This window comes from Onychostoma macrolepis, chromosome 17 (assembly GCF_012432095.1).
Source record: "Onychostoma macrolepis isolate SWU-2019 chromosome 17, ASM1243209v1, whole genome shotgun sequence".
Taxonomy (NCBI): Eukaryota; Metazoa; Chordata; class Actinopteri; order Cypriniformes; family Cyprinidae; genus Onychostoma; species Onychostoma macrolepis.
Window position 1 is genome coordinate 21,483,952 of NC_081171.1, and position 26,204 is coordinate 21,510,155.

Here is a 26,204-nt window from a genome sequence, read left to right on the forward strand (position 1 = left end):
CTCTTTAGATACTTTGCTGTGTGTCTGCATGAGTGCAGGCTTTGTGTTGAAGGCACAGGAAGCGCAGGGGGGTTGTGGTGACCAGGCCTGGGTCAGCTTTGTCTGTCTAGCTTTCCATCAACGGCATGATGGATCTGTAGGGTGGACAGAGGAGACAGACCCAAACAATCTACAAACTTCACGTTCTTCATGAACGCTATATATATATATATATATATATATATATATACACACACATACCATTCAGAAATATTTATTGTATTTGAAAGAAATTGCTTATGCTGCATTAAAAGCTGCATTTATTTGATAAAAAATACAGTAAAAACAATAATAGTGTGAAATATTATTGCAATTTAAAAGAGCTGTTTTCTATTTCAATATATTTTAAATGTAATTTATTCCTGTGAAGGCAAAGCTGGATTTTCAGCAATCTCCAGTGTCACATGATCCTTCAGAAATCATCAGAATATGCTGATTTGGTGAAATAGAAAAGTTTCTTGTTATTTTCAGCGTTGAAAACAATTGTGTTGCTTAATTTGTTTCTTTCAGGATGATTTCATGAATAGAAATTTCAAAAGAACAGCATTTATTTGAAGCCAAATTATATGTAAAACTGGCTGAAGTAGTGAAGTATTAATTTATTTCAAAGGAAATCATACTGACCCCAGTTTTTTTGAAAGGAAGTGTATTTCTGTAAATCTTAAACAATTTGAACTGATATTTGCATCCTTTTAATTCATTTCTGTTGAAAGTAGCCATATAATAAGTGGGAAAATGTACAGTCGGCAGGTCATTCTCACAAAATAAAGGATTCATATAAGAAAAATGTCCAATTTGCATAAACTGTGAAATTTACATAGTAAATATTCTTATGTCATATGTACATTCCCTTCAGGCAGTTTCCTACATGGCTCTGCTAGACTAAATAATTTTGTTAACTTCATTAGTTTCAAATCTGTAGCTGTGAAAAAAGTGGGATTGTGTACAGTTAATCATAAAAATCTCACAGAGTAGACAGTGGCATCACAAATCTTTGATATTATCCCTTACATAAGTAAAAGATCAGTAAATGCATAGTCATTTCACCTCACTCCTCACCCTGCGACCCACAGATGAGCCATTAGTGTGTGTGTTTGTGTGTGTGGGATTGCCATGGGGACAGCTGGGTGTGGGAAGCTAGAGCAAACACGGCGAGGCCTGGACGGTGACTCCGACCGACTCGCAGGGAGACAATAGAGGCTCCCGTCGGAGCTAATGGGGATACATGTAACGGGATTACGGCTCTGGACACTGATGGTGAAGGCTGGGGAGGGGGGGGGAGACCACATTGGTAGCTCCTGCACTTTTACACACCTCCCCCTCGTCTGTCTCTCCTGCCGTACCCTGAGAACATCCCACTCAATCACATCCCACTGACACACTCAGCCACAGCAGGCCCATTCAGAGCCTTCAGGAGCACTCCAACCTGAACGGGCCTTTCCCACAGCCCGCTCCACGGAAGCCTCTGCTGCTTCTATTCAAATCACTGTCACCGTACAAAAGGCAGGTTTATGACAGTGGTTTGACTCATTTTTTTAGTCCAAACTTGTGAATATGGAAAAAGCCAAGCATCACTTGGGTTAGGAATTTGAACAACACACACAAAAAAAATATATATATATATATATATATATATATATATATATATATATATAAAATATAATATAATAAAGTATAATATATAGAGTGTATTGATGTATCCTCCTGAGACCCAGAAAAAGTTTTAGGAAAAAAAAATCTTTTTTTTTTTTTTCTTCATGTCATTACATTGTTTAGAACATAAAAAAAAAAAAAAGATATTTCATTCATAAATTATGCTATGTCCTCGGTATAATATATAATATTTCATAGACTATTGAAATATAATTTCTTTCCCTATTCATTTATTGTGTCTCCCAAAATGCGTAATAAACATGATTTTAGTCCCGGTGTCCTCATATAAGGACATGTATGAAATCAACATCCTGTTTCGTAACAGAAAGTCATATTTTGATTTGAAACCCCATAACATTTTCCTGAGATGTTGATTTATGACACACAGTTTAAAAATTTGATTTAAATGATAATTACAAAATATGATCATATTTCCAAAAGAGTGTCACTAAATTAATAGCAGACATATTTGAAGACCAAGGAGAGGGAGTAGTCATGGTGAAACATCCAAACATTTAGTATCTCTGAAAAGCACAAGACGTCCAGACTTAAAACTGTGGCATGTATAGTCTCAGAGAAATTCACTAAAATATAATTTACTCATATGAGGACGCAGGGTCTCAGGAGGGTATGATAGAAACAGTTTATTGGTCTGGATCTGTAATTTACTTAAAAATACAATTAAAAATGTAATTCATACACTTAAAGACTTAAGTACACCTCTTACATTATGCATTTTTTTTTTTTTTTTAATTACATTAAGTAAAAATATCAGGGTGATTCAACTATAACTGTTCGCTTTTAGGGTCTGTAAGATTTGTAAAAGTTTTTAAAGGTGCATTGGTAACACTTATAGGGGCCAATTCTCACTATTAATTAGTTGCTTATTAGCATGCCTATTAATAACATTTAGACTGTTTATTAGAAAGCACATATTGTGCATGACCATATTCTACATCCCTAATCCTACCCAATACCTGAACTTAAACATCTACCTCACTAACTATTAATAAGCAGCAAATTAGGAGCTTATTAAGGGTGAATGTCGTAGTTAATGGTTTGTTAATGGCAAGAATTGGACCTTAAAATAAAGTGTGTCCCACGTCGACATACAGCACCATTGCACTACGGGTGTCCTGAGTTTGAATCCCAACTTTCTGATCCTGCCCCACTATCTCTATTGTAATAAAGGCTAAAATGGCAAAAATAAATTACAAAAATTAAGTGTGACCAGTGCATTTATTTAAAGGAAAATATAGTAAAAAAAAAAAATTGTTATACTGTGAAATATTATTACAATATAACTGTTTTCAATTTTAATATATTTTAAAAATTAATATAATTTATTCCAGTGATGGCAACACTAAATCATTCAGTTTCACAGGATCCTTCAGCAATTATTCTAATAGGCTAATTTGCTGCTCAAGAAACATTTATTATCATTATAGCATTGAAAATTATATAGCATTGTGTTGCTTCATATTTTTGTGACAAATGGTAAAACTAATAATAATTTGATGAATTGAAATTTCAAAGGAATTTAAGTATTTATTTGAAATAGAAATCTTTTGTAACATAAATTGATTTTGAATAGCCTAATTTAATACATCCTTCCTGAATGACAGTAATAATTTCTTTGAAAAAACGGTAACACTTTACAATAAGGTGTCATTTGTTAACATTAGTTAATGTATTAACTAACATGAACAAACAATGAACAGTGCATTTATTACACTATTTATTAATCTTTGTTAATGTTAGTTAATGAAAATACAGTTCATTGTTTATTCATGTTAGTTCACAGTGCATTAATTAATGTTAACAAACACAACTTGTGATTTTAATAATGCATTAGTAAATGCTGAAATGAACATTAACTAAGATTAATAAATGCTGTAGAAGTATTGTTCATTCTTAGTTCATGTTAACTAATGTTGCTAACTAATGTTAACTAATGAACCTTATTGTAAAGTGTTACCGAAAAAACTTACTGGCCCAAACTTTTAAATGGTTGTGTATATACAGATATCATAATGTAGGAAAAAATTATTAAAAAGGATGAAATTCATGAAAAGAAAAGCTAGTTTGGCATAATATTTCATCATTATAAAAACTGACAATGAATAAATTTTGTTGAAATTTTACAAACATTTGATCCACATGTGGTGCGACCAACATGCAGAAACATATAGGAATCATTTAAATTTTTTGTAAAAAATTGTGCATTTGCATTTTTCTGTGTTGTTTTCCATAAAAAAAAAAAAACAACAACAAAAAAAACTGTAGATTATACTTTCAAAAGGTTTTTTTTTTTTTTTTTTGGACTTATTCCAACATTGCACCATGGCACTGTCACAGTATATTTGGTACGTATATATTCTAAGTGCCTGTATTCAAGATTTTCACCTGACAAAGCACTTTTTGGGTGTTGGGGGTGGAAATCAGAAACTTGGGCTTGGGCTCATAAGTAACCTCTCAGAACACACTAGCAGCCACTCAGAACCGCCTAACAGCTGCATAGCAACACGCTGAAATCCACTCAAAACACCTTAGCAACCACTCAGCAACGCCCTAGCAACCATCCACAACACCATAGTATTGAGACATTGACTTTTGCACTTGCTAGCACCGCTTCCATTTTTCCCCCCAGAAATGTAAATATCTAGTTGACATTTATGATTGAGTAGGAGGTCCAGGCTAAGCTGCGAGGCAGTCCTTCCTCTCCTTTTTCTCCCGCAGCCAAATTCCTACACTCCTTCCAAGACACCCAGTCAATTAATAAGACATCGTCTCCTCCCCTTTGCAGCCCCCTGCACAAGAGGCCACCCAGGAGCGGGTGGCCCCGTCTCTAAAGCAGCTTCTCTGGTGGCCCAGTGGAATGCCAGGCAGACAGGAGGGAAGGCCCCCGGGACCGAGCTGGAGAAGAAAAGAAAAAGTCCCATCATTGCTCGCCAGGGCAGCTTGGTCAAAATTTGGGGGAGACAATAGGAGATGTAGGTCCCGTGCAGAATTCCTGTATTTCCCGCCACTGACTCTTCAACAACTCCCACTTTAGACCCCAAACCCTTTCTGCTTTCTGTCCTTTTCTGGAGCTTGTTACTCAGATACACCCATCTGTGCTCAAATCAGCACTTCAAATGATGGATCTGTGCTTCACTGGTTTGAATCTAGTAAATTTGGTTATATCTATTTAGTTATATAAATCTATATAGTTATATAATGATCTTGATTCTTTTTTTTTTTTTTTGAAGATTTACACCATAAAAATGTATACTAAATGAAGTCAGTCTGGCGTGGCTTATTAAAAGTTTATTATAACATGTTTATTATAACACAGACATGACATGATATAATAATTATAATGAAAAGAAGAAGAAAATTGCAAAATATATAAATTGCAAAACATTTCATATTTCACAATTTTCTGACAAATGTAATTATTATTATTTATTATTACTATTATTGTTCTTGTTGTGTTGTCTTTTGAAAGATACATTGCAATGGTCTGATTCTTTTATAGTCCTCTGATTCTTCTATACATTATTCTGATTCTTAATATATAATAGCCACCAAAATACATCACCATGATAATATTATTGTTGTTGTTGTTAATAATAATATTGTAAAACATATAAATGGAAAAACATTTCATATTTCACAATTTTTATGACAAATATAATTATTATTATTGTTATTATTATAGTGTTGTATTTTGAAATATAAAATGCAATGGTCTCATTATGAAAATATACTTTTATGTACATTATGTGAACAAAAGTCATTAAAACGAATCTGAGTGTGTGTGTGTGTGTGTGCGTGTGTGTCTGAGGAAGACTCTGGGGATATCATATTTTAATATATAATCTATAAACTTATTATATATTATTTAATATATTATCTATAAAAAAAGAATTATATAAGTCTTGAAAATTTTAAGCGAAACAATTTGTGTGATAGTCATTTCGTAAAAATAAATCAAACATTACAATCAAAGGCTTAATAATGTTTTTTTTTTCTTTCTTTTTCTTCTTTAATCAATGAAGAATATTTGGATAAAACATTATGGCAGCCACTCAGAACATAATATAAACTGAAAATATAGAAAACTGTTTTTGTTCCTACCAAAACGTCAGAATAAATGCACACAATACATGAGCATTTTTGTGAATTTAGAGGTTTTATTCCATTTGTGACAATTTAAATTATATTACTCTTGTTCAATAAGATGTATTCAAAACTTTAAAGCCCTTAATTTTTTTAATAAACACCTCAAACATATTTTGAAATCACAAAACAAACAGGAAAACAGCTGCTAACAAGACCAGTTAATAAAAGTAGCATACTTTCTGACATCAAACAGACAGAGTTGATTCAACTCATCTGAGACTAAAACACTCATGCAAGACACTCCAATTCGCATTTGTATCAACACAATGGACTGATAGAAGCACACAATCCTTGAAAATATGATCTTTCCACGTATATTGTGTTCAATTATTTCAAAAGAACAATCTTGAAAACAAAGCAACGGACACATCAACAGGGTTCAGTGTCATACTGTGTGGTGAAGTATATGGCTTAGCACTTACAAAATACATACATAGCATTACAACTCACTGTAAATATGACTTTATTTTAGTGCTTTTAAGCGTTATAGTTTAATAATAATTTAATTATATTAAATTAATTAATATGAGGAAAAACTCTAGCCCAGCTAGATAACACCATTTTTTTATGATAAGCCATTCAATCTCATGTTGAAATCTATCTCCATGTAATGGCTAAATATTAAACATCTAGTGCACAGTGAAGACTAATACAGAGTCTAGAGCCAGAAAAGCTCTTATATACATCCCATAATCAATGACCATCAACACAACTTAAAACTGTGTAAACAGCGCCCCTTGGTGGCAGACCAGGAGAAAAAGAGCCTTTGAATGTTTACAAAACCCTTTACATCCAAAATTCCCTTTGCAATTTAATGCAACTTGTGCTAGACCAACTGGACAATAAAATGCAAATACACATATTTCAAAACTAAGCGGCTTTGCAAGACATTTCAATTTTAGATGTTTTTAGATCATCACGATCACAATATGTGAATTTGCTCCAACACCAGACGAATATTATTAACAGTTACATTATCAAACCCATAAGCCCATAGACAGCAAGAACGCATATGATGTACATTTTGCATTATGCTTTTTTTTGGTGGCTTTGTGGAAAGTGCAGTTAAGGTATACATGGTCCATTTCTACGTCAGACGGGGGGGAAAAAAATAAAATGAAATCATAGGATTGTGCTAGTAATTTATGCTGCTTAATATGACTCAAAACAAACAGAAGTACATTTATAAATGTGCTTCACAGCAGGAACTGCTGGAAGATGGAAGCACATGGAAAAAAACCTAACAAAATCAACTGATTTTTAAAGACTTTACTATTAAAAAATTAAAGCTTGGTGTATGTTGAAAAAGGCTGTGATTTTGCATTAAGTTTCACTGCTACAAATGACGACTTTGGTAAAATAAAACAGATATGTAATTTATTCAATTATAAAACCCCCTTTCTATAGATTCAGATTGAGCGGAGACTCAAACATCCAAGGCATCGCATGCATGGATACTTTCAGAAAGGAAACAGGACAGTGTTCGTCGGAGGAGACACTTCCATCAAAACAATGTACAGAGTCTGTTTTCATTTTACGTAATCCATTCAAAATGTTACGTAATCTGTTTAAAACTGTCGAAAGCTATTTTCCAACACTGTATAAATATTTAATGCAACTTCAAGGCTGTTGAATAAAAGCTTTGTGCAAGGGACAACAAACTTCAAAAAATTATTGTTTGTCCAGTCACATTAGCCAAAAATTCAATTACAGGCATACAGCCAATACGGCTGGCTATATACACTACCATTCAAAAGTTTGGGGTTAGTAAGATTTTTATGCAAAATATGTTAAATATTCTTAACATTTAAAGCAAGATTTCTATTTGAATATTTTTTAAAATGGAATAAATTTCAGTGATGGCAAAGCTGAATTTTCAGAATCCATTACTCCAGCTTTCAGTGTCACATGATCCTTCAGAACTCATTCTAATATGTTGATTTGCTGCTTAATAAACATATCTTATTAGGGCTGGGTATTGGAAATTTCATGATTCCATTTGCTTTCTATTCACAAGCTTGCGATTCGAATCGATTCTGATTGGATTGGATTCAATATCGCTTATTTTGGATAAATATCAGGTATAATATTTGGCTAATTTTCTCAAGGAAAATCTCTCAACTAATCTACATGAGAGTCAGCTGGTGGTATATTATAATATTGGGGTTAAAATTAACTTATTTGTTTACAAACACTTAAATTTAAGTTTTTATAATAATAAGGTTTTACCACTAACTTTACAATTACATAATTATATTTCCACTCCAAATCGTTTTTTGAAATATACACATTTAAATGGTAGTTGTCATAACTTTCATGGATTTAGCTAATCAAACATAAATTAAATATTAATTCATAATAATAAAAATGATCATGATTATGTTATATGGTGCATATATTTAGGGAAATGTTCCTCTATAGAGATAATTTTTCCAGATGACTAACGAGTTTGTGGTGACCGAATATGTTTTTCTGAGTTAAATGTGACGTTACGTGACATTGTTTACAAGCTGTTATACTGACGTCTTTTCGAGGTTGAGCGATTACATACAGATTTCAGTAAGTTGTACTGTTTCTTTTAACATACCTTCAGATGTTCATTCATGTTTATTTTGTGCTGTAACAGGTTAAAGCAGAGGAGATGATCACTCCACATTAAACAGCACCAAACAGTATTTATTTTTTGTATATTGTAATAAAATGGACAGAATTTGAAATCTGAGACTTTGTTTCATATCAAAAGTTCCATTTATTAAATGAAAACAGGAAAGACTAATCGATTCTTGGGATTTAAGAATCAGCATTGTTTCATAAAAATGAGAATTGGTTGAAGTCGAGAAATCAATATTTTTTTACCCAGCCCTATTTCTTATTATTATCAGTGTTGAAATAGGTTGAGCTGCTTAATATTTTTGTGAAAACTGTCATATATATCTTACTCACCCTGAATGGTAGTGTATGTTGACAAGTAGAAAGTTGTATTTGGGTAGCTGAAATATTTCATGCACTGACATCAGTGCTCCGCAGTGTGATGTGCTACACATAATCTAAAACTATTTTAAACAACATTGTTTTTTTGAAAAATCTTCATTACATGCTCATTTTGTACTTTAAAAATAATTTGCAGTACTACTGAAGTGAACAGGGAAAAGAATCTTGAAATAATTTGATATAATTAATATACAATACAGTCAATGTTATTCTCAAGATTCTTGACTCCAAGACCCCCAAATGTCCACAACAATTTAAGGCCCCATGACCTTTCCAGCTGTTCATGCTTGATCAAGGAAAAGGATTTTTAAAAATACTTGTACTCATTTTTTAGCAGATAAAATATTTTGAATTTTATTATTAAAATGCCCATGGAGTTATAAAATGTTCTTAATTGACATGACTTTTCCACGCCTGGTTTTAGAACCACTGATATACATATCAAAATTTGAAATTTTAACCTAAAATTTTTATGCTGAAAAAACAAAAAGTTCTTGATCATGTTATTTGTCAACTACCCTAAGCCACTTTTTTTAGTCAATGTAAAAATGTACAGGCTACTTGCTTTTTTTAAGTTTCAAATAACAGTTTTGAACTTTCAAAGTTTGACTTTAACATCTAAAGCATAGCCACCTCTAGAACAAGGCAATTCTACTAAAGATACCATGAAACAGAACGGGAACAAGTTTCCATGCAATTAAACAAATCCATTTATAGTATATTCCAACATTAAAGTGAAAATTCTGTCATCATGTCTTCACCCTGCACTTGTTCCAAACCTGTCTGAGTTTCTTTCATCTGTTGAACACATAGAAGATATTTTGAAGAAAGTTGGTAACCAAAAAGTTGATGGTAGCCAATGACTTCTATAGCATTTATTCCCATACTATATAAGCCAATGGCTACCATCAAATGTTTGGTTACCAGTATTCTTCAAAATATCTTTTACGCTCAACAGAATAAAGACACTTGTACAAGTTTGGAACAACTTTGGAGGATGATTAAATGACAGAATTTTCATTTTGGGTGAACTCAACTCTCCAACTTCAAATCCACAGCCCCTTTAAAAACAAGGTATATCTTAAAAAGTCTAATCAGCCCATCTCCACAAGCAGATGAGCCACTCACACCCGGCGCTACCACAGATACAAGCGCATGGGGCCCCTCGGTTACATTTCACAAGTAGACAACACAATTTACAAGCACCCAAGAGCACTGAAATAGGGCAAACAAAAATGGAGAGCACAGATCAAAGGAGTGCGTTCAGTTTAAGGGCCGATGCTCACTACGCTTCTATAAACGCTAAATGAAAACCCACGTCTGGCCTTTAATCTCATATCAGCTAGCTAAAACAAGAGGGAAAACCCCTAAAAACGTATCAAACCTTTAAACAAGCTCCATGTCTGTGCGATTGGACACAGGGAGCCAGTGGGACAAACAGCAGCACGTCAAACCATCCAATAAAGCCTCAGTCCCCAAGGAGAGTTCAATGTAGGACTCTCTCTGCCTTCCCTCATTCCCGTTCTATTAATACACCCAAACAAAAGGAGGCGGCAGTAATGAGGGAGCTTCAGGGAGAACAGTGATGGGGAAAGGCCGAACGCAGCGGCTTTCAGACACATGAAAGTAAGCTGAGCTCCTGCTGCTCTTATTGCTCTTGTCCTTTGCCCGGGTTCGAGTGGGCAGGAGCACCAGTTTATGTATGTTTGATGTGTGTGTGTGCGTTCGTGCGTGCGTGCGTACCCGCCGCTGGGTCCCAATCCAGCCCTCGCTATTTAAAAGCTCAATGATGGGATGTCTCATCTCGATTAGTGCACAGGAAGTGGAATGCATGATTTACTTAGAGACCAGAGCCTTCGCGTCTGTCCCTAAAAATGGCAGTCATGTTAGCACTGATGAGGCACTGTTTAGATTCAGTATTTTCTAATGCATAAAGGTCTTTCAGGATATGAACAGAAACATAAGAGGAAAGGAAGAAAATAACTTTTGCATAGCAATGTAGGAGTTCAAGTGCCTTTCAAATAGTTTTGTAATGCCTGAAAGATATGAATACTACCATGTCAGCCATCACAGCACAATGCTCTGAATAATACAGATGGTCGCTCAGGCTAAAGATAAAACCAATCCTTTCAACTGTAAAAATGCCACCACCAGCTAGAAAACACAAACACCGAGAACCACATAAGAGTGTTGCACACTCTTAAAATGAATGGTTCTGTATTGGCATCAATGGTTCATCGAGAAACCTTTAACAACCATGAAACCAAGTGGAAAAAGGTTTTTCAGATTATTAAATGTTCTTCACACTTCGAAAAGAAACATATTATATTAGGAACTCTTCACTGAAAGAATCCAAAATGGTTCCTCTATGGCATTGCTACCATAGAACAGAGGAAAAAAAACTTTTGGAATCCTTTTTATTTTTATGAGTGTAGTACTCAAGCCCAGACAAGACTAGGATTTGGACTCAAGAGTCCAGGCTGAGTCCAAAAGCTCTTGAAAATATGAACTTAAGTCCTGCAACATTGCACTTCATTGTCACAAAACCGCCAAGGCTTGTGAAACAGATGATGCTAAGAAGAAAAAATGCAAGCTCATCATTTTAAACACCACAGACTCTGCCGCAGCACATCTTTAAGCATCATTAATCTAACACAGGGCCAAAAACACAACATGCCACCAACAAACAGGAAACCACAGATGTCTTTTAGCTGGCGTATAACTTCATTTCGGGCTAAAATGTGGCCCTGCAGTCATGGTTATCTTCTTTAAGATAAGTGTGTCATTAGGCTTTGCAGACGCTTAAAGCCAGCATGAATCAAAACCCATTTTCTTTCTCTCATGTGATGCATTCTCTAATAAAACACAGTATAACAAGACAAAAATGTAGGGAGGGACTTCAGTCTATCCATCAGAAACTGATTGGATCATGAAAAGTGGCAGCATTACAGAGCAGAATGCAGCCAGATTGAAAGCAAGTTTGCTAAAACTGTGGCAAAAGAGCCATTTAGCTACCGGTTAGCATTATCCAATAGCCCGAGAGGCCTATGTGATCGAAAATAAAGAGTTTCATTTTGGTTTGTCACTGTGTACAATAGAATCTGGTGCATTAAAAATTTAAAATGACTTTTGATTTCACATTGACTTAAACGAAGCAGATTCATTCTCAGCTTGAACTTACACTCAGGCTTAAAACTTTGAGGTAAAACAACACCCAAAGCAACACCTCTAGAGTTCTCCCATTTAAGACATGGTCACATTAGTGAAATTTCAGTGATAAACCAAAAAACTTCCATTGTCTACTGAAGATATTAGCAATGCACAAAGCAATACTCACAAAGAAGTCACTTTCAAACCAAACATCTTCTGGTCATCAAATTTGTGTGAAAAAACAGAACCTGATGCAAAATCTGCCTGTAGAAATGTTTCGCACCTCTGCAAAATTTCTAAATGCGCAGATTCCTATTGATATAACTGGATTTCACCCACAAAATTTCTTGGATCAAGAGTAAATGTGACTGCACCTTCAGTCTCTTAAAAAATGAATTCAAGTTTAAAAGAACAAATAAATAACCTGAGGAAAGGATCTCAACAGAAATGTCAAATAACATGTAAATATGAAACAAGCCGTCTTTTTTTACCTTGCCAAGGGTAACTAACAAGAATTTTACAATGAAATGCTTCCATGGAAACTATTAACACCTAATTGTTGCTACTTCAGTAAAATCTTTTGGAAGAAGTCAAAGATCGAAATTACATATGTGAATCAATACCACAAAGCTCCCAGCACAAATAGAGCGGTCATATTTGACAAATTGGTATATACCAAATATGTATCATATACCAAACTTGAGTCTGTATAAACTAAATTGTATTAAATTTAATAAATTCTATTTATATTCTTTTAAAATACATATCCCTTTCCTTTTTTTGCCCAAAGCAAAGTGCCTGGTCTTTCAGGACACTGCAGAAGCAGACTTTCCTTTTTTCATCATCACTGGAAGGTTTGATGCTCCCAAAAGTGAAGTTCACCCTCCTGTTTGAGACACTGGACTGGATGCAGTGAGGTTTCGCCATGCAGGACTTGAGCCAGAAGTTCACTCAAGCTCAGTATTCAGCACTCATGGTATGCATCTATTGCTAGTGATGGATTTGAGTTGGTCCCCGCATGCAAATTCTGGAGTTGTACGGCCTTGCCAGAGTGTGAGGAGAAAGAACGGTGGGATAATTATGTATCCTAATTACGTAACCTATCCTGTTGTCCGACTCTCAGACGGGTTTACTCCGTAAATGTGAAGGCAGGCTGGGGTTTGCCCTGAGAGGGCTCATCGTCAGGGCCCAGAGTGAGAGGTGTGCTCACAGAGGCCTGGGGAATAATGGCCATCTCTCCACCTGGTGGCGTCTTATCCTGAGACTGGGAGGAAGAGGATGATGAGTGTGTGCTCTCGCTGGAGCTGCTGCGGGTCTCTGTGCTGGTGCTGGTCTTCTTCATCTTTCTGCGTTTGGCCAAAGGAGCCTTGTCAACTGTCTGGAGTCGGAAGCCCTCCCGCTTACACTTATTAAAGGCCTGGGGAAGACAATAACAGTATTATGTTATGTTGTAATCTTTACTTTCTAGCATCCTTCTGTTTTTTTTCTCTTTCTTACATTGAAGGTGGCTTTGACACAGGTGTGCACTGATATGGTAGAAGATCCCAGGATGTCAGGGGTCATAAGAGGGTTGGAAGAGAGCTGACTGTCATCCTGCAGCCAGGCATTATAGCGTAGGCCACACATTTTTATCCGCTTGTCAGGGTCCACCGTCAGCAGCTCTGAACCATGAGTAGGTCAGGCACATTTTAGTTTTAACAAATGCATTCCAATTTAAATCACTGTAAAATGGTCTCTAAACATCTTCAGCTGTGTCTTACCTTGTATAAGATCTTTGGCCTGATTGGACACATTCCTCCAGGCTTCACCTTCGAAAGAGAAGTCTCCTTGTTTGATCTTCCTCATAATCTCTTCTGCACTTGTGTGCATTAGACTCTTCCCATGGCACTGAAATGGGACCTGGCCAGATAGCATGGTGTACTGCAACAAAATAAAAAACACAAGTGCACCTTAATGCAGGGTACCTCAAGGTTCTATCTTAGGACCAATTTATTTTCTTCATATGCGATTCATTAAGAAAAAAGAAAATACACAAAATTTACCTTCACTGTTATGCAAATGATACAGAGCTGTACTTTCCTTTTAAAGTCAAATTTATTTTCCAAATACATGTTCTTGGTTTTATTGTGCACAAACCATTAGTATGCATTATTCCAAAGAAAAAGAAAATGTATCTGTAAAAATGTAATGTAAAAATGTAAATAATTTTCTTAAGTTTATTTTAGTAATCTTTCATGAAAAAGTTATCATTTGATCCACCTCTGAGACAACTTCCGGTTTTGAAGATGTCAGCAGAACTGTGCTGTTGAGGGAAACACTGTAGTCCTCACATTTGACTGTAAATACTCCTTTTTGATCAAATCAATTCCTGATGAATAAAATCAAGCCCTGCCTTACATTTAATATGATAAGAAATGTCTCACATTATGGATGTATAATGGATTCAAATTTTAAATCCTTTTTTGATTGCCAAGATGATGTTTAAATGTTGGGACAGTGCACATTAATAAACATTACTGTAAATATGCAAATATTAGCCAAAGGATTTTTTAATCTGTAGTTCATCTCACTCCATTGTGTCATCATCAATACATTCAAATTGTGCCTTAAGACTTATTTATTCTAGCTGGACATTGTCACAATGTAACGGTCATTGTGATGTACACAGATGTAATGTGTTTTGTTTTTAAATGTGCTATATCAATAAATTAGAGATAAGAACACATACTTGTTATGAAAAGTAAATGGGGGAAAAAAAAGTGCACAGCTAAATAAGTTACAAAGCTCTCGTCTTTCTCAGCACTGTGGTCTTACTCCATGCTGTGCAGAGCTCCAGGGTCTCTCAGCTCACAGCCTGTCAGAGATCATCATGTCAAACTCTGCTGCATTACTCTGTTCTCCCCCCAGCCAGGTCCTGCTCCCCAGTACTGAGTGCCACAAAAATAACTCGGATATGGACATCTCCCCTGGCTCCATCTCGCTATCTCCTCTCATCTTTCTCTCAATTAAGTCCTAGCTGGAAAAATCTCTGCTTAAGGGTAGTCGCGAGGACTCCGATCAGCAATGCTAAGCTGTTTTGGAAAGGCTTGATAGTTTGTTTATTTTGGTTGGTGTTCAAGTGTCAGAAACAGCAAGACATAGATTCATATCCAAAAGGAGTAAATAATCTACATGGAGGATAAAAGGTTGTGTGGATACAGAATCTCATATTTGCAGAAACAGGAGAAAGCACTCATATATTCATACAAAATGCACCATTCAGTGTTTTATTTCCATTAAAAAAGGCTGAAAAATTAGATACTTCTGTGTGACAAAGATGCATTTAGCTCTTGCCCCTTTCTCTTCTCCATAAAATTAGTTTCAAACCATAGTGGGCTTCCCTGCAGATTAGTGCTTGACCGATATGGATTTTTTTTTAATGCTGTTATCGGGTGGCCAATGGCCGATATAAAACCAATATACATTATATGATATCAAACTATTTAATTTAGAGATAATGTCTTTAATTGACATAATATTTACTAAAATAGAAATAAATCATTTGAAAATGAATCAAATGAATCTGAACTTGATAAAAATACATTTTAAAAATGATTAGATTCATATTTTAGATAGCAATTTTCGAAAAACGGTTTGGTTTGGTTTGGCATGGCAAAATGTCAGCAAATAGCGCTACTTTTATAATCTCTAAAAAGATGACATTTCAGTTCATCGCAATCTCACAAAGCTCTGTTAAAGCACAATGAATATATGCATAATGAATCTTTCATAAAGTCTACAATTTGTGTGTTATAATGAGAGGATTCGTGAGCATGCACATTTCAGCACTGCACTCCTGACTGGCCATTGCATTCCAGATATCAACATTGCTCAACGCAGCAAACGTGTTATAGCCTAAATAAAAACTCTGCCTACGTTTGCGCCTGTTAAACGTTTTTATTTTATATTAGTTCTTGTTGCTTTTGTGCAATAGATATATAACAGTTTATTTGTTTAAGACATTTTATGTTTAGATATTTCTATTTTGCGGGAGTCCCATGAATCATTTTATTCTCCCGTATCCGCACCAGCACTCGCCCATCTTGTCCTGCGCTGCACTCTGTAGCGTCGGGTCTCGTGAGAGTGCAGGTCTCTAATCCATTGGCACTGGACTCGACAGTGTGTGTGCTACATCCTTTTTACAATCTAGATTATAAAACACTGCATTCCATCAGCAATGTAACATGGCAGTAACGTAGAGAGATCTCGGCTTGTAACTATACTCTAATTACTATTTTGAAAATTATAACTCCGTTACTAAAAAAGTAATCAAATTACAGTAACGCGTTACTAAGCAACTTTAAGTCACTCACACTCATTTAGCACTCGGCAGCCATCTTGGTAATGCATAAATATGAGCAATCTTGGAAAAAAAAAGAACAAAAAATAACCCTTCCTAATACTTGTAATTTACATACTGTAGGCATTACGTGCAGTAAGAATATTGGCCTTACCAAAATGACTCCTAAACTCCAGAGGTCACAGGACTCATCGTAACCGTCGTATTTGAGGATTTCCGGTGCAGCGTACTGAAGAGTGAAGCAGGGGGTCTTCAGGAGCTGATTGTCAAGGGGTTTGAGCCGTGCAAAGCCAAAGTCAATAACTTTTATCTCTGAATTCTCAGTGTCATCAGTGAAGAGCAAATTCTACAAAGAGAAAAGAGATTAAAGAAAGCTCCATAACACAGTCAGAAAAATAAAGCAAAATAAACCTTATTAGTTTACCAAAACAAATGTTTACTAATTCACTGTTCACCAAACTAAAATACAAGCAAAATTGAGGAACATAAATTTTACAGGGCAGATGTTTCTTGAACAAGTTTCCTTTTAATTAAGTGAGAATTGTCAATCCTGCGGTCTAACTACTATGTAAAGTTCTGCCCAACCTGTACTTTGGGGCCCATCAGCCTGGAGTGCTGTGACATGTGGGTTGTACATTTGAGATAATGACAGTGGATGTGTCGTGGCGTGCTGTACCTCTGGTTTGAGGTCCCTGTGCACCACACCAACATCATGCATGTGGCTGACGGCAGACACCAGTCTGCGCATGATGCGGCTGGCCTCCGTCTCGCTGAAGTGCTGCTTCCTTCTGATCCTCTCCAGCAGCTCTCCACCTTGCAGGAGCTCCAGAACAAGATATGTGTGTAGCTACACAAACAAAGTAGTTTTATTTTAATATCATTGATATACTATCATAGGTTTGTTAATATTTTGAACTAGATTTTATTTTTATATTTTCACTTTTTAGTTTTAGCTACTCTATGTAGATTGTATTCATTTTTATTTATTCATTTTAGTTTTAATGCTTTCAGATAAATTAAATGAAAATGGGAAATGCTTGCCTTGCAACTAGCTGAAATATTTCAGTAAATGTTAATTTTATGTTATTTATTAAAATGTCTTTTTATGGTTATATTTTTAGTTTAAGTTAACTATAATAACAGTGTTAGAGAGCTCAAGTCATTCAGTGTCACGGCGCAGTGGTTATCGCATGTGCGCCAGAAATTGAGCCTTGGTGCTCATGTGAGCAATAGGGTTCAAGTCTGGCCTCAAACACATCCAGAACAAATTTCTCCTCTCTTTCCAATAATTTCCCGACACTTTCTCATCAATGATAATAGAGGCATAGGCAGTGCCAATCTTCCCTACGCACAAAGTACACACTCTTGCTCTCAAGGATGATTTAAAGGGTCATGAAACCCTAAAACACATTTTTTGAGATGAGAATTCATTATTCATGAGAATGAAGTCTTATGATCCAATCACTGCGCTGTATTATGCAAGATGTCATCTTACAGCGGAGAATTCAAATCTCATGAACGAGCTTCCATGCTGTCAGCTCACCTCTGTAAACATGACTGTAACAATATTTAATATTTAACAACACGTTGAGCGCGCATGAGAGAGCAGTTCCATCAACGCCATGATGAGTTTAACAACACTCTCTGCACCGATCATAGTTCATGTACGGACCAGAGTTTGTGAACATATTTCATATTCTCGTGCTCCGAACTTTAACCAGCACGGTGTATGCACACATATCATGTCTTCTTCAAACAAAAGATGCGCAAATAAGGGCACTGATAGAGCGGTACATCGATCATGAACGCGATGACATGATGGATTATTGTGATACACAGTAAACAAAGATACAGATTGAAAATGAAAAGAAGAGTAAACAAAGTAACTATTCTTTCTGTTTTAAACTGATGTGTGTCATTTGTTCTGAGACTGTAGTGCTGGTAAACGCGAAAATATTATTTGAACTTTGAAATGTTCTTCTTCATTTTTCATATAGACCAGTATCTCTGCTTATTTATTTCAATTTATCAAAACATATTGGATTTGTTCATGATAGTCATTCTCTAATGATAAGATTTCTTGAGAGTTCATTATCATTATTATTATTATATTTTTAAAATATATCAAGGTGGCCCCTATCTCCGTTGTTGATGGTTTTTTTCTTTCTTTCTCTGCTCATATTTTAATATTAATAGTGTGTTGTAGGTCTGTGCTTTATTGGTTGTTTTCTCCCCTCTTCCCACCCTCTACATTCCCACTTTTCCACAGTTTTACACGACCCATTTCTCGAGTCTTGTAACAGGACTGTTGTAATATACAGTCTCCTGCTGTATGTGCTCAATACTACACATGAATAGAATGAGTATTGAGCTGCAAAAGGGAAACAGTGAAACACGGACAAGTATAAGCTATTTAAGGCTTCAGGTGTGCGCTAAAAGGTGCAATAAGTAATTTCGGAGAAATGCTGTTGATATTTGAACTCACCAAAACAAATGCCCCTACCCAAAAAGATCTCACCGCTATCTTGATAGCTCCGCCCCTAAATTCACAAACATGTTATGCAACACAGACAACTCCCCCATCAGATCAGTCTGCGCAGCGCTGCTTCAAGTCGAACACACCTAATAACTACAGTGCAGTGGTTCGCCCACACAATTGCGAGTTACTGTCATTACCGTTAGTTACTACAGCCTACAGTTTGCTAGCTAGCTAGCTATACCTTCTTCATGTAAATGCATAATACCTGGTTGCGATAATTTACAAACCAGCTCAGTCTCCTTGTTTAAATTAAGCTGCTAATGGAAGACAGTTGAGAGATAGTAGCTTTCTCGCGAGTGGGCGTGGTTTCAGCGCCACTAGCAGACACGCCCCCAGCATTTGAGAGCAGAGAATAATTCTTATTTTTTCAAGATTTTGATACCTAGTTTTATTGACTTGTCAATTTTTTTTTTTATAATTCAAATTTGGCTGGGTGGTTGATATATTCTTCTGTGGTGAGACAAACTCATTTAATATTGCTTTACATGGACTTTAAATGCAGTCAGGTTTGTCTTACTATAAGTGAACAGTTGAGAAAGTAACTGAATGCTTATCAGTATATTAAATCTCAGTCTTCATTCAGTCTTAAAGTGACAGCAGCCTAATAATCCTGCTGTTGTAGGCTATTATTTTTAGTAGGCTAAATTGTTTATTTTGTATCTTTTGTTTATAATTCTTTTTTTTAATTGTACTACTGACTGTTTTAACTCAAACTGCTCTGAAAGTACATATTAAATTGTTGAAGGACATTTTGGACGCACTGACAGGGAACCCCTGACAAAGCTTTGCTTTTGGACCCCAGAACTCTAGGACCAGCACCGGGCATAAGACTATATATAAAATTAGGGACCACAAAGAAATACATTATATAAACAGTATATGATCGCAATTACACAGATAGATAATCTATTATGAAGTGCAAAGCCTTCTATTCTGGTGGAGATGTACATTTAATGACAGAAAGAAAGTCAGAGGGAATGCTGCCTTTGAACTCAGAAGGAGCTGGAAAAATCACTTGGCAAAGGTTCAGATTCAAGATGATTTAATAAATGGGCTTCAGTCTCATTATACGCTGAATGAGTGTGAATAAGTGAACGGCAGAACAAGTGTTTGCGTGCTGTACGTGGGTGGGATTAAATAGAAAAGAGTGTATGTGTGTGCAAGTGTGTGTGTGTGCACGAAAGAAGAAAGAGAGGCAAATGAAAAAGAGCAAGCTAATATCTCTCATTATTTCTGGCATAGAGGAACAAAAGACCCTGACCGGGCAGGGCGGCTTTGCTTTTCATCTGGGGCACGGCACTGGGTACAGAGGGTGGGGGTTGATAACCTCCAATTGGCAAGTGGGCAAGCACACACACATTTTACAGATCTGAAGAGGTGCCCAACTGACTCAAGCTTATCATACTAATGAATAACAGGACGACAGATCAGAATGTCTGGCGCATACACACACAAAATAATACAAATAACATACATACATATATATACACAAAGTCATGGTCAAAAATATCGGTACCCTTGGTAAATATGATCAAAGGAGGCTGTGAACATTTATCTGCATTGTTAAACCTTTTGATCTTTTATTTAAAAAATTCACAAAAATCTAACGTTTCATTGGATAATAAGAATTTAAAATGGAGGGAAATATCATTATGAAATAAATGTTTTTCTCTATTACACATTGGACACAATTAACAGCACACTTTTATTCAATACTTTTTGAAACCTCCATTTGCCAGTTTAACAGCTCTAAATTTTCTCCTATAATGTCTGATGAGGTTAGAGAACACCTGACAAGAGATCAGAGACCATTCCTTCATCCAGAATCACTCCAGACCCTTTAGATTCCCAGCTCCATGTTGGTGCTTCTCCTCACTCATTTTCTGTAGGGTTCAGGTCAGAGGACTGGAATGGCCATAGCAGAAGCTTGGTTTTGTGCTCAGTGACCCATTTTTGTGTTGTTTTTGAGGTTTGTGTTGTGTTTGGATTATTGTACAGCTGGAAGATCCAAACATGGGCCATTATAAGATTTCTAACAGAGTCAGTCACTTATTGATTTTTTATCTATTGGTATTTTATAGAATCAGTGATGCCGTGTGTCTAAACAAGATGTCCAGGACCTCCAGCAGAAATATAGGCCCACAACATAAAAAATACAGCAGTATATTTCATTGTACACATGGGGTACTTTTTATCCCTGTGTTCACCAAACCCATCTTGAGTGTTTGCTGCTAAAAAGCTAATTTTTTAGTTTCATCTGACCATAGAAGCCAGTCCCATTTGAAGTTCCAGTCGTTTCGTAACATTTTATGTTGATTGGAAATTCTTAATTATTGCCCTGATGGTGGAAATGGGAATTTTCACTGCTATATTCTATATTCAAAGAACTATATTCTTTGGTTTTCTTCGTGATGGATGATTAAGGGATGAAGGGCTTTGTTTTCCCTCCTATTTATATTTCTGTGAAACAGGAAGCCATGGCTGGATAATTTCATGTTCATAATCACCCTGGAGTGCTCAAAATTGTGACTATGAATGGGAATATACTTCAGACATATTTTACTCATCAGAATTTCTAGGGGTGCCAATAATTGTGTCCAATGTGTATTTGAGAAAAACATTTCATAATGATATTTCCCCCCATTTTAAATTCTTATTATCCAATGATTTATTTTTTTAAAATAAAAGATCAAAAGGATTAACAATGCAGTTTAATTTTCACAGCCTTCTTTGATCATATTTACCAAGGGTGCCGATATTTTTGGCCATGACTGTATGTATGTATGCATGTATGTGTATATATATATTTGGTTTTTTTTGTATCTTTGTTCAACAGTTTAGGTTCAGTAAGTTTTTTTTCAAGAAATTAATTAACACTTTTATTAAGCAAGGGCGCACCAGAATGAAAATTTAAATGCACCAAAATATTTCCATTTTAAATAAATGCTGTTCTTTTGAACCTTCTATTCTTCTATTCTGCTGAAAATTCAGCTATGCCATTAAAGGAATTTATTACATTTTAAAATAGAAAACATTGTACATAATGATTTCTCACAATTCTACACTTTTATTGCATTTTTGATCACATAAATGCAGCTTTGTTGAACATGGCGTTCCTTTTTCAAGAACATAAAAAAAAAAAATCTTTTTAAAAAAATCTTTTAAATGCATATTAAATGTTAAATATTTTACTGTACAAGCTGTCGTCGTAATCAAGGTTTTTTAGTCTGTTTTTAGTCTCCCATTGACTTTCTTTGGCAAAGCAGATGCACTTTATTTTTTTTACTGCCCTGCAGGAAATGTAAATCTATGTTTTTCTCTAGGATTTATTGAAGAACTAAAAGGGACCAATTTGATGTTGTTGTAATGAAAACCAACCATGGTGTTATTTCTCCAGTTAGTTTTAACCTTCTTTGGTGCTGCATCTGATAAAGACTGGACTGTAATTGAGACGAAGTACAAAGAAAAGGAAGGGGACAGTTTATGAACAGGAGGGAATTAAATCTGGGGCAGGTGTGAGGACAAAGAGAGTTCAAACTTATTCAGGCTAGCCCAGTTCATTGAGAGAATGAGGCTTTGATGTGCACATGAGCTCTAGGTTTCAGTCTCAAACACTGTCTTACCTGGTCGTGGTAGATCTCATGTAGCTTGACTATGTTGGGGTGTCCATCACACAGTTTGAGAGCAGCGATCTCTTTCTGTGTCTGTGCCTCCATTCTGCAGAACAGTAAACTACAAATTACTTCCATGACTAGTAGCGTATATAATTTAACTGAACTTTAAATGCATCCAAAAGACTCTGTTAGCAGGCTGCATAGCTGGAACCTTTTACTGACGATCTTTACAGCGTATTTCTGTCCAGTCTTTTTGTGAGTGCACTGTCTGCAGATGGAGAAGCTTCCCTCTCCCAGAGCGTTCTCCCTCAGGTCCATCTCATAGTTCATGTAGAACGGAGAGTCCTATAGTCAGTTAGTAAGAAGATTAGAGGTCAGGTAAAATCCACTTGCAATATTAATCAAGGTTTCTTGCACCAAACCTATTGTAATATACTTTCACATGACCTGATACTTAGTTAAAATTAAACGAGTAGAATTAAACGAGTTTGTTTCCATACCTTTAACATTTTTATATGTAAATGAGCCCTGTTTTGAATGACTAGACTCTATATTTTCTTCAATTTCAAACTGACATTTATCAGAATCAAGTTCATAATTAATCTGAAACTGCTGCAAAGGTCATATGATATTGTTCTTATGGTTTGATTATTTCTGAATGATCGGTTTTTGCCGATTTATTTTAAAAAAATGGTTTGGATGGACTGTGAAGGGAGCTTTGGTTGTAAATGTTGCAGTATGACTGCAGAGTACATCAAAAGTCCTTTATTTTAGAAAAGCAAAGAAAATCCAGCTGCTCTTGATAGTTTCTGACACTTCTGGAGAAGGGCATAAAATACATAAAAAGAGATGGATGTCGTTGGTTTTTTAGTGTATCACACCTATGAACACAATGTTTCTAAAGACATTTTCAAATTAAAAATAGTCCAACTTCGACAAGCAGTGCAGAAGTTCAATTTTAAAACAACAGACTGATCAGATGGATCTAGGAGCAGGATAGACACCTTCAGTGTACTGAGAGTGGGCATCAGCATCATTTTATGAGAGGTTTATGCGCATTTATGCACCACTTCTGCTAAATACCACTGCACTCCATCTAGCCGTTTTTAAACAAGAAATTTGTGAAAGACCCTCAAAATGTTGGCCACTCAACAGTGAAGCTCTCATTGTAATATTTTACATAGTGAATTGTAGGAGGACTTTTGTTCTCATGTCAATTTATTCTTCTCTACTGCACATTACTATTTCTCTATTTCACCCTCTATTTATCTTCTCTTCCATCATTTAATTTACCAAAAACTAGAAATCAACCAAAATACTGATATTATGGTATAATTGTATAATTGATATAATGGTATACAGTCATGGCTAAAAGTACTGGCACCCTTGGTAAATATGATCAAAGAAGGCTCTGAAAATAAACCTGCATTATTAATCCTTTTGATCTTTTATTAAAAAAATAAATAAAATCACAAAAATCTATCCATTCATTGAACTAAAACAACTGAAAATGGGGGAAAATCTTTAATTATGAAATTAATGTTTTTCTCAAAAACACGTTGAACACAATTATTGGTAATCCTAGAAATTCTTATAAGTAAAATATCTCTGAAGTATATTCCCATTCATATTTACAATTTTGAGCACACCGGGGTGATTATGAACATGAAATTATCCAGCCATGGCTTCCTGTTTCACAGAAACATAAATAGGAGGGGGGAAAAAAGGCCAAATTCCCTTATTCATCAATCACAATGAGTTAAACCAAAGAATATAGTTCTGATGTGCAGCAAAAGATAACTGAGCTTCACAAATTAGTGAAGTGGCTTTAAGAAAAGAGCTAGAGCAGTGAAAATTCCCATTTCCACCATCAGGGCAATAATTAAGAAGTTCCAAACAACATAAAATGTTACGAAACTGCTTGGAAGAGGACGTGTGTCTATATCGTCCTAATGCACAGTGAGAAGGAGAGTTTGAGTGGCTAAAGACTCTCCAAGAACCACAGCTGGAGAATTGCAGAAAATGGTTTTGTCTCGGGGTCAGAAAACCTTAAAAAAAATAAAATAAAAAAAAGTCAAACAGCCCCTACATCACCACATGTTGTTTGGGAGGGTTTCGAGAAAAATTCTCCTCGCTCATCCAAAAACAAACTCCAGCATATTCAGTCATCAGACACGACTGGAACTTCAAATGGGACTGGCTTCTATGGTCAGATGAAACTAAAAAATGAGCTTTTTAGCAGCAAACACTCAAGATGGGTTTGGTGAACACAGGGATAAAAAGTACCCTGTATGTACAATGAAATATACTGCTGTATTTTTGATGTTGTGGGCCTATATTTCTGCTGGAGGTCCTGGACATCTTGTTTAGACACACGGCATCACTGATTCTATAAAATACCAATAGATAAAAAATCAAAAAGTGACTGACTCTGTTAGAAATCTTATAATGGGCCATGTTTGGATCTTACAACCGTACAATAATCCAAAAACAAACCTCAAAATCAACACAAAAATGGGTCACTGAGCACAAAACCAAGCTTCTGCTATGGCCATTCCAGTCCTCTGACCTGAACCCTATAGAAAATGAGTGGTGAACTGAAGAAAAGAAGCACCAAAATGGAGCTGGGAATCTAAAGGGTCTGGAGTAATTCTGGATGAAGGAATGGTCTCTGATCTCTTGTCAGGTGTTCTCTAACCTCAATCAGGCATTACAGGAGAAAATTTAGAGCTGTTAAACTTGCAAGTGGAGGTTTCAAAAAGTATTGAATAAAAGGGTACCGTTAATTGTGGCCAATGTGTATTAGAGAAAAACATTTATTTCATAATGATTATACCCCCATTTAAAATTCTTAAGTCTCCAAAATGAAAGGTTAGATTTTTGTGAATTTTTTAAATAAAAGATTAAAAGGATCAACAATGCAAATTAATCTTCACAGCCTTCTTTGATCATATTTACCAAGGTTGCCAATACTTTTGGCCATGACTGTATGTGTGATAATCAATATGCACAATATGCATTCAATATCCATTCCTGTAGCTCAACCAGTAGAGCATGGCACCAGCTTTGGTAAAAAGTGTCTGCCAAACACATAAATATAAATCTATAACCAATAATAATTTGTTCCTGTATTATATAATAAAAGAAAGTGTAATTATTTATGCAAGCAATTGAAATATTAAGTTACTGTACCTGTGAACTATGCTGTACACAGTGGTGTAACGGCAGTATTACAGTAGATGCTATTTTCTTAAGACTTAAGGTCCTTGCACAAAATTTCTATATGCATTTTTTTTTTTCTTTTTTTTTTTTTTCGTATTCGTCATCCTTTCCTATCAAAATGCTTGCTACAGATGTGAAAATACAGAAAATCGAACCTGGTCCAATTTTTTTTAACGTGTGAAAATTTTGGACGATAATTTTTGGACTCAGTGTGCAAAGAACTTTAAACTTAAGATGGCATAAAACCGATATTTCAAGAACTGATAACCATTTTAGTAAAAAAAAAAAAAAGTAAATATTGTTTAAAAATATTAATAGTAGTTTAATGGTCTATCACTATCGAAAACTAATTTGCTGCCTAATAAGCACTGGCATTTCTTTCTTGCTTTTTTTTGCAAAAATAATGACTGTTTCAAACAGGTTTCCTGAAGATTTCACCCTTTTTCCATAGGTCGCGTTGGAGAAATGTTTACACTTTTAGGTCAAATCA

At 35.4% G+C, this 26,204-nt stretch overlaps 1 protein-coding gene across 1 annotated transcript in view; it reads right to left on the minus strand.

Moving 5' to 3' along the window:
* Positions 1 to 5,695: 5,695 nt before the first annotated feature.
* rps6ka5 (ribosomal protein S6 kinase, polypeptide 5) overlaps positions 5,696 to 26,204 on the minus strand; it is a 47,733-nt gene continuing 27,224 nt past the window's right edge. The window contains exons 11-17 of the mRNA XM_058748990.1: positions 22,704 to 22,837; positions 22,502 to 22,595; positions 17,016 to 17,186; positions 16,494 to 16,685; positions 13,761 to 13,920; positions 13,498 to 13,661; positions 5,696 to 13,417 (exon numbers count right to left, since the gene is read on the minus strand). Of these exons, the coding sequence (XP_058604973.1) occupies positions 13,130 to 13,417; positions 13,498 to 13,661; positions 13,761 to 13,920; positions 16,494 to 16,685; positions 17,016 to 17,186; positions 22,502 to 22,595; positions 22,704 to 22,837 (1,203 nt within the window). The 3' untranslated portion in view covers positions 5,696 to 13,129. The remainder of the gene's footprint in view (positions 13,418 to 13,497; positions 13,662 to 13,760; positions 13,921 to 16,493; positions 16,686 to 17,015; positions 17,187 to 22,501; positions 22,596 to 22,703; positions 22,838 to 26,204) is intronic.